The sequence below is a fragment of the Pinus tabuliformis genome, chromosome 4_1 (assembly GCF_031772625.1).
Source record: "Pinus tabuliformis cultivar Carrire ecotype Pingquan chromosome 4_1, CPIR1, whole genome shotgun sequence".
Classification (NCBI taxonomy): Eukaryota; Viridiplantae; Streptophyta; class Pinopsida; order Pinales; family Pinaceae; genus Pinus; species Pinus tabuliformis.
The window spans coordinates 201,359,633-201,372,173 of NC_142303.1; the positions used below are offsets into that span (position 1 = coordinate 201,359,633).

Genomic DNA, 12,541 nt, shown 5'->3' on the forward strand with positions numbered 1-12,541 from the left:
TTCATTAGTCATTCATAAGAGGGTATTATATTTTATGTGAACTAGATGGTTACCTAGGTGAAACTATGCATATTTTTATGTATGGTTATGATGTGGGATACACTATTAGCCTTGATATCCAATAATATACTTTGAAAAAATTCTAAGATACACTTATACGAGAATACTTAATATATGTTCCCAATGATGAAGGATGAAAAAATAATAAAATATTTACTTAGTTAACAAGTGTTATTACTTAAAGAGGAGGATTCCAAGATGGGGGTGACTAACTTCAAGATGTGTTTCACGGGTGTGCAATGAATGTTTACATAAGGCGGAAGGGAAGGAAGACTCCAATTTTGTGAGGTGTAAGGTGGTGCTGCATGTGAATTCATTAATCCTCTAGCTGAATGTGTGCTCGTAAGGTTAGTGGGTTAATGATGAAATTTGGGTTCATGGAATGTGATCTTGGAGTGACATTGTGGAGGCTCGTAGTTTTTGGTCATAGTAATGTTAGTTTGTCTCAATTCTTCAGTTCTCTCATATTTAGGGAGTGGTGGAGAAAATTTCATTTCGCCTTCCTCCATTGTGAAAGGCCTACAAAAGCTTCAAGTTCTTATGTGTGTGTGTTTGGATCTTTTGTCCACTTATAATCTTCTCGTTTTTCCTCTTTCTGTAGTCTTAACATGGAATTATGATACACATCACTAGGTGAGCAATAATTGGTCTCGGAGGTTGTATGGAGGTCTAGTGGGAGTCATTTAGACTCCTTTTTGGCTTATGTTTGTCTCTCATGTGTCTGTTCTCAGGCGTCAAGGACTTTCACTCGCGCCTCTATTCCGAGGAGATTTCTGAGTCAATGGAGTTGAACAACGATGAGTTTCACACACATGGTTCATGTTTGTGGATGTCCTCGCCTCCCTCTAATAAATACTGTGGTGCTTGTGAGTTCTAGGGGAAGGATTATGCAACTTAATCACAGGTGGGTGTCTTGTTCACTTTGGTCCTTAGCTTGCCCTATGGTTCTGGAGATCATTGTTTGTCCTCCATTAGGGGTGTCTTCTTTGGCTCTTGTTATATGACCTCTACCATGTCATTCGCATTTATAGGCCTTGAGGGGGGGAGCTATGCTGAGTTAGTCGAGAAGAAAATGTTGCTCGGGTAGGGCTATGGAAAAACCTAAAAGGGGTGGGCATGCTGCTAGGGATGTAAGTGGAGCGTCGTCAGAAGATAGTGGTGCCAAACATGGTGGGAGTTCAGTTCAGGGTGGATGTGCAGTTGGTAGTGGTAAGTGTGGTGATGTCATCCGTGGGGGTGGAGCAGGTGTGAGGGGTCGGAGCAACATGGAGGGACGTGCATGCAAGTTTTCTCTAATGCCTTCCGTGACATGCACCAGTCCATTCTAGGTCACCTTGATGCACACCACAATATCATAAATGAATAGCATGAGGTTGTCATTGCCACGCTAAATTAGGTGTGTTACCCTCAATGCCATGTCATTGAAAGGATTGTGGTGATTTGGCGGGATTAATATTTACTCTTAAAAAAGGTAGAGAAGCTCAAAACATGGTTATCTCACTTCGAGCAACATGTTGTGTGTTCATATCGTCCCCTCCCCCTCGAGGGACTAGGCAAGACAATCCAACATCAGTTACTTATGATGATTAAGCATGACCACACGTGTTATTCTCATTTTGTTTATCTTTTGGTGCTTTTCATCTCTTAGGATTTTCTTTTATTTTTTTGTAATATGGTGATAGCATTGGTCAACAAACCTAGTTGGGGTGAGACTACTTGTATTTTGAAAACTAGGTACTCTCTTTTTTATTAATGAATAGATCATTAGCTTATAGAAAGAAAAAGAAGAAAGGTTATTAGTTCAAAGTAATTATATGCAAAAACCTCCAAATGTTTTTGTGGACTGCAGGAAGTGGAATATCTCGGTCATATTGTATCTCATGAAGGTGTTAATGTAGACCCTAGAAAAATTAAATCCATTAAGGTAAAATCCTAACATCCATAAAGCATTTGCGAGGATTTCTCGGGTTGACAGGGTATTATCGCAAGTTTGTTAAGAATTATGGGAAAATAGTAGCACCTATAACAATATTATTGAAGAAATATGTATTTTCTTGGAATCGAGAAGTAATGAAGGCCTTTGAATATCTTAAAGAGGCAAGGTGCCAAACACCGGTCTTATCTATGCCATAATTCACAAAAACCTTTATCATGGAATTTTATGCCTAAGGAAATGGAATTGGTGTTTTTTTAATGCAAGAAGGAAGACCCATTGCTTTTGAAAGTCGTCCAATCAAAGGAAAATATTTATACTATAGTTTTTAACCCTGTAGAGAAATTACCTGCATAAGAATTTGAAAACATAGAAAATAAACAATAGCGAGAGCATAACACATAAAACAAATATACACAGAGATTTCCCCTGGATCCAAAAATCGAGACTACCAGATTGATTTTTCATTATCTTCCTTTCAGTGTTACAACACATATATATACATGTTGAAGCATCCAATACCATGGACCGTAAACCATCGCGCCCAAAACCATGTGAGGAAACCATGCACAAAACAATAGGTAGGTCCCCCCACCTAATATAGGTTCCAAAAAAAATTCTCTTGGGCATTGCCTTGGACCCTGTAGAGGGGGGCTTACCTACCCCCTCAAGCCACCTGTAGAGGGGGTGCTTCTGCCCCCCTGTGACCCCCCCGCTGCACAATCGGTGCAATGAAGGGGGGGATTCACCCCCCCTCTAACCACTGGGTTAACTAGGGCAGCTAGTCGTGGAAAGAATATAACAAAACCCAACATTCTCCCACTTGTTGTTTTCTTTCCACAAGGGGACACATGAGAGATTAGTCATTTATCCATCCCTGCAACACCCATTTTTTCTCTACACCAAGAGAAATTCTCAGAGCTCACATATTTTGTCAATGCATCTGCAGTATTCTTCAAAGTGTCCACCTTTACCAGCAACACCTTCTTTTCTTCTATCATATCCCTCACAAAGTGATACTGAACATCAATGTGCTTTGTCTTTGAATGTTAAGCAGGGTTCTTTGCCAAGAAAATTACACTTTGGCTGTCACAGTCTATCCTTATAGCTCCCTTTACTAACCCCATACTTGCACACAATCTCTGCAACCAAACTTCTTCCTTGCTTGCATGAATGGCTGCCATGTATTCTGCCTCTGTAGTTGATAGTGCCACTACAAATTGTTTCTTAATCATCCAACTAACTGCACCTCCAAATAGGTTAAACACATACCCACTTGTAGATCTTCTCTAATCCATATCTCCAGCCTAGTCTGCATATACAAAGCCACGAATATCCAACACGATGTCCAATCTTGGTCTTCCTTGGTAGTACAAACCATAATCACTAGTGCCACACAAATACCTGAAAACCCGCTTCACTATCATCGATTTCTCCTTCCCTCATTTTGACATCAACCTGTTCAATACTCTCACTGCATGTGCAATGTCTGGTCTAGTACAGACCATCACATACATCAGGCTACCGACTGCACTTGCATATGGAACATGGGACATGTCCTCTTCCTCTTCCTATGTCTTGGGACATTATTCAGTAGTTAACTTCATACCTACAGGAATAGGAACCTTCACCAATTTACTATCATGCATATTAAACCTCTGTAGTATTGTCTTAACATACTTCCTCTGGTTTAACCAGAGCTTCCTCTTTACCCGATCTCTTTTAATTTCCATTCCCAAAATATAGTTTGCAGCACCAAAATCTTTCGTATCGAATTTGGAGGAAAATTGGGTCTTCAAATCGTGGATAATTTCTTTGTCATTTCCAACTAGTAACATATCATCCACATACAAGACCAGATAAATAACACGGTCACCAATTAAATTAAAATACACACAGTGATTTTGTTTGCTTCTGGTGAAGCCATGTCCCCGTATAAATGTATCAAATTTCTGATACCACATCCTTGGTGATTATTTTAACCCATAGAGATACTTCTTTAACTTGCATACCAGTTCTTTCTTACTGTTCACCACAAAGCCTTTAGGTTTCTTCATGTACAACTCTTCTTCCAGATCCCCATGAAGAAATGTGGTCTTCACATCCATATGTTCTACTTCAAAATCAAAGCAGCAACAACAGATAAAAGTAATCTAATAGAAGCTACCTTGGCAACACAAGAAAAAATATCACCAAAATACTTTTGTGGCACCTAGGAATAACCTTTTTGTACTAACTGAGCATTTGTCTTCTTTTTGAACACCCATTTGTTGCCAATGGGTTTCCTTCCAGCTCGCAACTCCACTAGATCCCAAGCCTCATTTTTGTGCAAAGATGTGGTTTCATCAACCATGGCCTCTTTCTAGAGCTTTCCATCCTATGAATCTACTACTTCCTTCACATTTCTGGGATCATCATCAATAATAGATAAATAAAAAATTGAATAGAAAGCAGATGGACTATACCTTTATGGTTGCCTTCTTTCTCAAACTGAGCTTCTCACATCCGGAGTTCATGGCTCTTCGTCTTTTGATTCCTCTTCTGCTGTAGAGTATGATTCTTCCTCCTTTAGCTCAAAATATTTCTTCTCAGGTTCCTTTGGTCGGAATTCATGTTTAATAACATATTTCACCTCTTTGAAGACCACATCTCGGCTGTACACAACCTTCCCTGTTACTAGGTTCCAAAGTTTATAACCCTTTAAACCATCCTTATACCCAATAAAGTGCACTTTTCAGATTTAATATCCAACTTTGTTCTTTTCTCCTTTCGAACATGTACATATGCATCACATCCAAATACCCTCAGATGTGAAAGAGAGGGTTTCCTACGAGTCCATAACTCTTATGGAGTCTTATCCTCCAACATTGATGAAGGTGATCTGTTGACGAGGTAACATGTAGTCTCCACCATCTCTACCTAGAATTCTTGTCCTAACCTGGCACCACTAAGCATACTTCTTGCCCTTTCCATCAACATCTTGTTCATTATCTATACAACACCATTTTGCTCAGGTGTGTATGGAGTAGACTTCTATCATGCTATACCACACTTCTTACAAAATTCTTCAAATTCCTTCTTGCAAAACTCTCCACCATTATCTTGCTTTCCACCAGAGCCTTAAATTCTTTAAACGTGTCAAAGAATTCATATTTCTTCTTAAGGAAACATATCCATGTATTCCTTGAGAAGTCATTTATAAATGATACATAGTATACAAACTTAACTAGTAATATTTGTGTCACCCTCTTACCACCAGAGAGGAAGCTCATCCGATTATACTTCCCATATACACAATTTTCTCATAAATCAAAATCCAAAGAGCTATTAGTCATACCTTCTACTATACCTTTACCATGAAGTATTCAAAGGCTCTTCTATGCAATATGTCCAATCCTTTGATTCCATAGCATGGTCTTTTCTCCAGAGACCACTATATTTTCTGCTCCACTTTCAGGAGCCACACAACTATTTCACCCATCAACAACAGTGCTACCTTGCAGCTTGTACAAAGTTCCAATTTGAACACCCCGCATCAATACCGATGTTCCCCAAACTATCTTGCAGGTATCCTTCTCGAACACTGTTTTTACACCTGCATCATCTAGCTTGCTTACATAAATCAGATTTCTGGCCAATGCAAGAATATCAAGAACACAGAGAAGTGTTGTAATCCTTCCACCTTGCAAATTCAACTTAAATTTTCTGTGACCAACGATTTTAGCCTTCTTGTCATCCCCCAAGAAGACATCACCACTATAATATTTCTCATACTGACAGAACCACTCTCTATGGGAAGTGAAGTGAAAGGATGCAGCTGAGTGAATCAACCATATCTCATGATCTACATGTGTACTTGAAGAAGCCAAGTACACATTCCCACCTTCATCTGAGGTGGTTTTCGCCTCTGTAGAAGGAGCATCATTAGATCCATTTCCTCTGTCAGGAGCTTTAGATTTACAGTCCCTTTTGTAGTTCCCTTCCTTTCTGCATTTCCAACACACCTATAGAGGTGAGATTTAAATATCCCTCTAGATGTAGAACTCCCACTCCATGAATTATTTTTGTTTTTGTTCTAGGACCATCCTCGTATAGACAAGGCATCATCATTCTTGCTCTCCATATTTTTCCATCTAATTTCCTCCATTAGCAAGGATGAGATTGTTTCATCAAACTGTAAGGAAGTTTAATTGCTACCTATTGCAATAGCTAGACTATCCCACGAATTTGGTAGAGAAGACAACAAACTGATGCACTTATCTTCATCTGAAATTTTAATATCAAGAGATAATAACTCACTTACCACAATATTAAATGTGTTCATATGCTCTGTCACCGACTCTCGATCTTTCATCCTCAGGTTATATAGCTTTTTCCATACGAACAGTTTATTCATGAGAGGCTTAGATTGGTACAAAGTCCCTAACTTGTATGACAAATCCTTAGCCATAACTTCCCCTGATACATTCAAAAATACTAAATCTGAGACACACAATTGTATTGTGCTCTTTGCCTTCCGGTCCAACTTCTTCCATTCTTCATTGGACACTCCCGTTGGTTTAGTACCTGGATCTATCATGATCAACTGATATTTATCTACCAATAGATCCTCCATCTTGAGTTTCCATAACTCAAAACTCTCACCATTAAATTTCTTGATCTCTATCTTTCCACTACTCGCCATCTTCTTCCACCACCAGAATCGATCCCACAGATATCCAACAGAACAGGGTCTAGCATAGGCTCGAGCGAAACCCCTCAACAACAAAGGCATCCCCTTGAAGCCAGAATGGATTTGATACCAAATGTAGGTTCTAACCCTCTACAGAAATTACCTGCATACGAATTCTAAAACAAAGAAAATAAACAATAGTGAGTGCATAACACATAAGACAAATATACATAGAGGTTTTCCCATGGATCCCAAAACCGGAACTACCAGATTGATTTTTCATTATGTTCCTTTCAATGTTACAATACATATATATACATTTTGAAGCATCCAATCCCATGGACCAAAAATCATCTCGCCCAAAAGCATGTGCGAAAACCATGCACAAAACCATAACTAGGTCTGCCCACCTAATATAGGGTCCAAAAAAAAGATTCCTTGGGGCACTGCCCCAGACCCCCTAGAGGGGGGGGGGGGGAATACCACCCTCAAACCCCCCATGTGACCCCCCCCATTGTGCAATCACCACAATGACGGGGGGGCTCTGCCACCCCTCTAACCCGCAGGTTAACTAGGGCAGCTAGTCGTGAAAAGAATATAACACAACCCAATATACACAAAGCTATTTATGACAAGGAAATGTTGGGAATACTACATGCACTTAAAAAATGGTCACCTTACCAAATGGGAAGACACTTCAAGGTAAAAACGGATCATGATAGTCTTAAATACCTTTTAGGACAAAGATTATCTTCAAAAGCATAGCAAAAATGGGTCACAAATATGTTGGGTTATCATTTTGAAATCATCTACAAAAAGGGGAAGAAAAGTGTTGTTGCACATGCATTCTCAAGAAAGGATAAGGATGTGAAATAATTTCTTTGTGCCATTTCTATCATCCAACCAGATTGGATAAACAAATCAAGGGATGAATGGAAGAATGACGAAGAAGTGTGGGGACTCATTCAAAAGTTGCACCAAGGTCCGAGTACATATGTACATTTAGTAGGAAATATGATTCGTTATGGTATAAAGATAGCTTATACCTCTACAAGAATTCCCAACTCAGACAAAATATTCTTCTCGAATTGCACACCTCTCCCTTAGGACAACACTCAGGGTTTAAAAACTTACGAGAGGATTAAGAAGGATTTTTTTGGGATGGCCTTTTTGTGGTAGAATGTTTGGTTTTCCAACAAAATAAAGTTGAGACAATTAAGGCCCCAGGTCTGTTACAACCTTTATCCATTCCAAGTCAACGTTGGGAGCGGGTTTCAATGGATTTTATCGTAGGTTTACCCAAGTCCGAAGGAAAGAGTGTCATCATGGTTGTAGTTGATAGAATTACCAAGTATACACACTTTTTTCATTATATCGCCCATTTAGAGCGATCCCATTTTAATTGGAAATTATTGGATTGAATTATTTTCTTGTGTGGGTACTTAGTTAGCTCATAGTTCATCTTATCATCCTAAATTTGATGGGCAAACTAAGATAGTGAAAAAATGTTTGGAAGGATATCTTTGTTGCTTTGTATATGATAAACAAAAATAATGGGTTAAGTGGTTGCCTCTGGGTGAATGGTGGTATAACACTTCCATATTGTACCAAAAATGACCCCATTTATGGCACTTTATGGATATCATCCACCGTACATTGCAGCATCTTTAAGAGAAAATTCTAAGGTTCAAGCAGTGGAAGATCACATCGAGCATCAACAACAGGTTCTCCAACTTTTAAATGATAACCTCACTTTGGCACAGAACAGAATGAAACAACAGGTCGATCAACATCAAAACAAAAGAAGTTTTGATGTAGGTGACTTGGTATTTATACTACTACAACCATACAAACAAATGCCCCTCCACCAAGCTAAGAAGGATAAAAAAAGTTACGCGTATATTTAGGCAGCGAGTTCTTGAGATGAGTTGGTCCAGAGAGAATGTTTACTGTAACCCTTCATAAGAAAAGAACAACAAAAAAAAACACATTTTATTTTAGAATGCTAGACGTTCAAAAACAAGAGAAAATTATATATTTATTTTAACCGCTAATTCTTGTAATAGATTTGTCGAGACGCTGGGAATGTTTAATGTGAGACTTCATAAGAAAAAAAACTCGATCAAATATATTACATAAACTATTTTTAACCTATAGACTATCGCATAAACTATTTTTAACCTACGGACGTTAAAATACTTTCAACGTTCCAAACGGCCTTTGTCAATCGGCTTCACCCTATAACGGGAAGCAGGTCATCGCCTTCCGATTCATTCGAATATTTGAATTTGCAAAGGTCTCCTTACCCCCAGGCCCGGCCTCCTCTGTTACCGAAAAGCCCCTGGTCCGGCGGTCTCCTTTCCTCCCCACTTCTACACAAACTTTATGTCTGTAAACAAAAATTCAATACTCAAATAAGATTGTCACAAAGTTCGACACTCAAAGAATATTGTCATATCTACATACTGCTTATTATTGAGCCATATTGGACCTCTTCATCGAAATGGCGGTCCAAATGCAGCCTCAGCCTGTTGCTGTTCTCCAGGACGAGAACACCCAAATCACGAGAGGTAAGCAAAGGATATGTATGTATTTTTCTTTTTCATCGTCTTCCATGCACGATAATGCAGACAAATACTGGGGTTGTTGCTTGCAGGCAACATTGCTAATGTTATTGCAGGCAAATATGGCAGCTTTGAGGAGGCGCACCAGCATGAGGTCAATGCTTGGGCTGATTATGAAGGAGGAATCGAGAGGGTTAAGTTTTGCGGTGAAGACATGGAGGCGATGAAGGAACATATTGCACAAGAAGGTAAGTTGAGGTATGCGGGTGTGCGGGGCAAGTTTTAGTTTGTTCTTTGGTTAGTCTGTATTTTGGGGATTTATATTTTGCTGGCTTTTGATTTTGATCTTGGGTCGATGAAGTTAAGGGGTTTGTAGTGGTAGAAATATTGCAAGATGTCATTCAAAGTTGTTTGGTGTATCCCACCCTTTTTATTTAGCATTGGACATGGATATTTTAAAGTACTGCCAAACGTGGTATTTTTTTAATATCTTCTGGGCACAAGGTGGGAAGGGGGAAGGTTGATTAAGCAAGAATATCCAACTTGCAGCTAATGAACTATTATGTCAGGAGGACTCCACCAATCAACCAAGAAGATACAGGGCTCAGATTTAACGATGTGTTTATAATGCGTCTATGTTCTCGTCTAGGTTTAGGAGGCCCACATTAGCGATTTCGCTTGTAGCAGTCCTGGTGATTGGGTGCCCTCTTTAAATTACCTTCCCACTGAGATGGGTAAAATGGCCTATTATTTCACTTCTACTCTGTTGAAAATAGTACAGTTGGACATCCAAGCTGCTGGCATTTTGGTTTTATTTTGTTTGTAAACAGTATGCTTTTGATATACCTTCAGCTATCCCACAGTTGTATATAAATATGCTTATGGTGCACAATGAAAGCAAAGCTGAAATTTTACTGTCTACGTTTTATGTCTTTCCCTCTCTGTGTGTTTATTGTAACTGCAATTTTTGACATTCTCTGACATGGCGTCGGAGCTGACTTGCTGTAAAGAGACTGAGATTAGTGTTGAAATTTGATGGAGAACAAAGAGTTAGTGATCGAGAAAACGCTGTTGTGCTGTTTGTTGGACACCTAATCCTAAATGGGTTAGTGTGGAAGCCGAATAGACCAAAGCAGTCCAAGAGACCTTGGGATCTGAAACCCAAGAGTCACATATTGTACTATAAAAAATGTACTTGCATGTTTAACATATCTCATATTTTATCTTTCATATCTCTCTTGCTGTCCATGTGTGTTTAACATGGTATCAGAGCAGGCGTATTCCTGCCCTGCATAATTATTTTTGAGCCATTTGTTTTATGGCCTTTCTGTGCAGTTTATTTCTGCCATATTCCTTTATACAAGCCTGCGCCCTCTATCAAGAGACCAGCTGCAAACGCTGTCTCACTGCGTCAGTGTCATAGAAGTTTTATAACTGCGCTCTCTGTACCTGCGCTCTTTGCCTGACATAGTACCTGCGCTCTCTGCCTCACTGCCCATGAACGTTCCTGAAAGAAGCGTTGTTCTGTCCAGTGCTGTCCTGAACTGATGGAAGGCAGAAGAACGCCTCTGTCGTTCTGCCACACCTGCGCTGCCCTGAATTCGCTCAGAATCCAAAACCGTTCCATATTCCTGCGCCTCTGGGCTCTGTCCATTAACGCATCTGTCCACTGAGCGTTGTCCGGCGGATACTCGGCCTTCTTGCAGAGAGGTATTCATTTTTCAAATTTTTTTCTTCATTGAAGGACGCTCTCCAAGCGATTCAAACTGAATGTGTATTCAAACTGAATGAGTATTAACGCTGTACACATACAACACTCTGCGTTTTATTTTGCTGGCAAACTCTGTTAGTTCTGCCCCTCAGGCACTTTTAAGTTTTCCGGGATTGCGCTCTTCTTTTGGCCATATGTATGTTTCTTCTGGTCTGGATAAACAATATGCTGTTAAGTACATGAACCTGAACATGACGTGAATGTATCCTTTCCGCCCAACGACCAGTTGTTCATCTGATAGAGACGAGACCTCGCAGGCCAATCGAATTGTCAGATGCAGACTGATTTGATTTGACATTTATGCTTCTACGCGTGGCTGTGAGAGCAGTACAAATTTATAATCGTATAAACAAAATCTCGTTTTATGGAATGCAGAGAAGAAAAGTTGAGAGCAGTATTTATATTTTGAAAATAAGAGGACCGAAGTCGGCATTTGTCACGATCCTCGGAGTTGTGGAAATAATTGTAATTGTAAAATCTGCCTGAGTTTTTTAAAACCACAAATGAAGAATGAGATTTCATGTCATTGCCATTAATGATTAAAATAAGTTTAATCTGAGACCGCGAGAGGATCTAAGCCCGTCAGTCGGGCGCGGAGTAGGCGGAGTATTGGGTAGTTTAAGCCATGTAAGGCAGCAGGCCTTTTCTTGGCAACTTTCTTGATGAATATGGAGGAATGAAGTTTAGGAATGAGCGAGTATATAGCGGTGTCGAGCAACGGAAGAAATTTGACGCTGCAGATCGGATTTTCAAAGGGGGTGATGAATTGCAGCACAACCCAATTGCAGCGGCGGCTGCCTGCCTGAGAACTTGATGGCTAGAGGCTCAAACTAAGGTAACGCAATTCATTTTCTGAAGAAATTTATTGCTCAAAATCCTTAAAGCGGCTGTGATTTTGCTCCAATGTGAAAATTATATTGATATCGAGAATTTAATGGTGGAAACTGTGTATTTTGAGTTGTTTGTGGCAAAGGGGATCATTTCGAGCCTTTTAACAGTGTGCGATGGCGATTTGAAGAAAAAGAAAACTAGTGATTTTGAGCTGTTTGATGGTGAAAACTAAATATTTCGACTCCATTGATTCACAATCCAATTCTGCTGGTGCATTGAATAATATCCATTCAGTGCTTTATATATGTGTTTGCGTTGTTTGGTTCATATAACACTGTTATGACCTTCCAGATTCATATTGACGCATTGGCATTGCAAGTAATGTTGTTGTGACTCTTGCAAGGGTGGCAAATGTATTCCCGTATATCTCGTGTGGAAAACGTGCATGTTCCATGGTATGTTGAATGCAAAGTTGAATAGTTGAACGCAATATGCTGGTTATATGGTGTGAATACCTGCATTGAATGATCAAACCTGCTCTTTTAATCTATGTGCATTGGTCGTTGAGTATGTATGTTAGTTTGGCATAAGCGTTGGTTGGAGAAATATTGGTGGACATGCAGGCATAGTTTTTCTCAGAATTTGTTATCTTGGATTCGAATTCTCTCTGAGCGTGAATACGTAGCGTCCATAACGCATTGAACCGTTGG

The 12,541-nt window shown here is 39.6% G+C and overlaps 1 protein-coding gene across 2 annotated transcripts in view; it reads left to right on the forward strand.

The window, feature by feature from the left end:
- The first annotated feature begins 8,871 nt into the window (after positions 1 to 8,871).
- Positions 8,872 to 12,541, forward strand: part of LOC149174919 (uncharacterized) — a 34,597-nt gene continuing 30,927 nt past the window's right edge. Inside the window, exons 1-2 of one of the 2 annotated variants that reach the window (XM_089422713.1) lie at positions 8,872 to 9,235; positions 9,346 to 9,477. In XM_089422713.1, the coding sequence (XP_089278839.1) occupies positions 9,169 to 9,235; positions 9,346 to 9,477 (199 nt within the window). In that variant the 5' untranslated portion in view covers positions 8,872 to 9,168. Of the gene's footprint in view, positions 9,236 to 9,321; positions 9,478 to 12,541 lie in introns of both variants that reach the window. The other variant, XM_089422711.1, reaches the window with a different exon arrangement.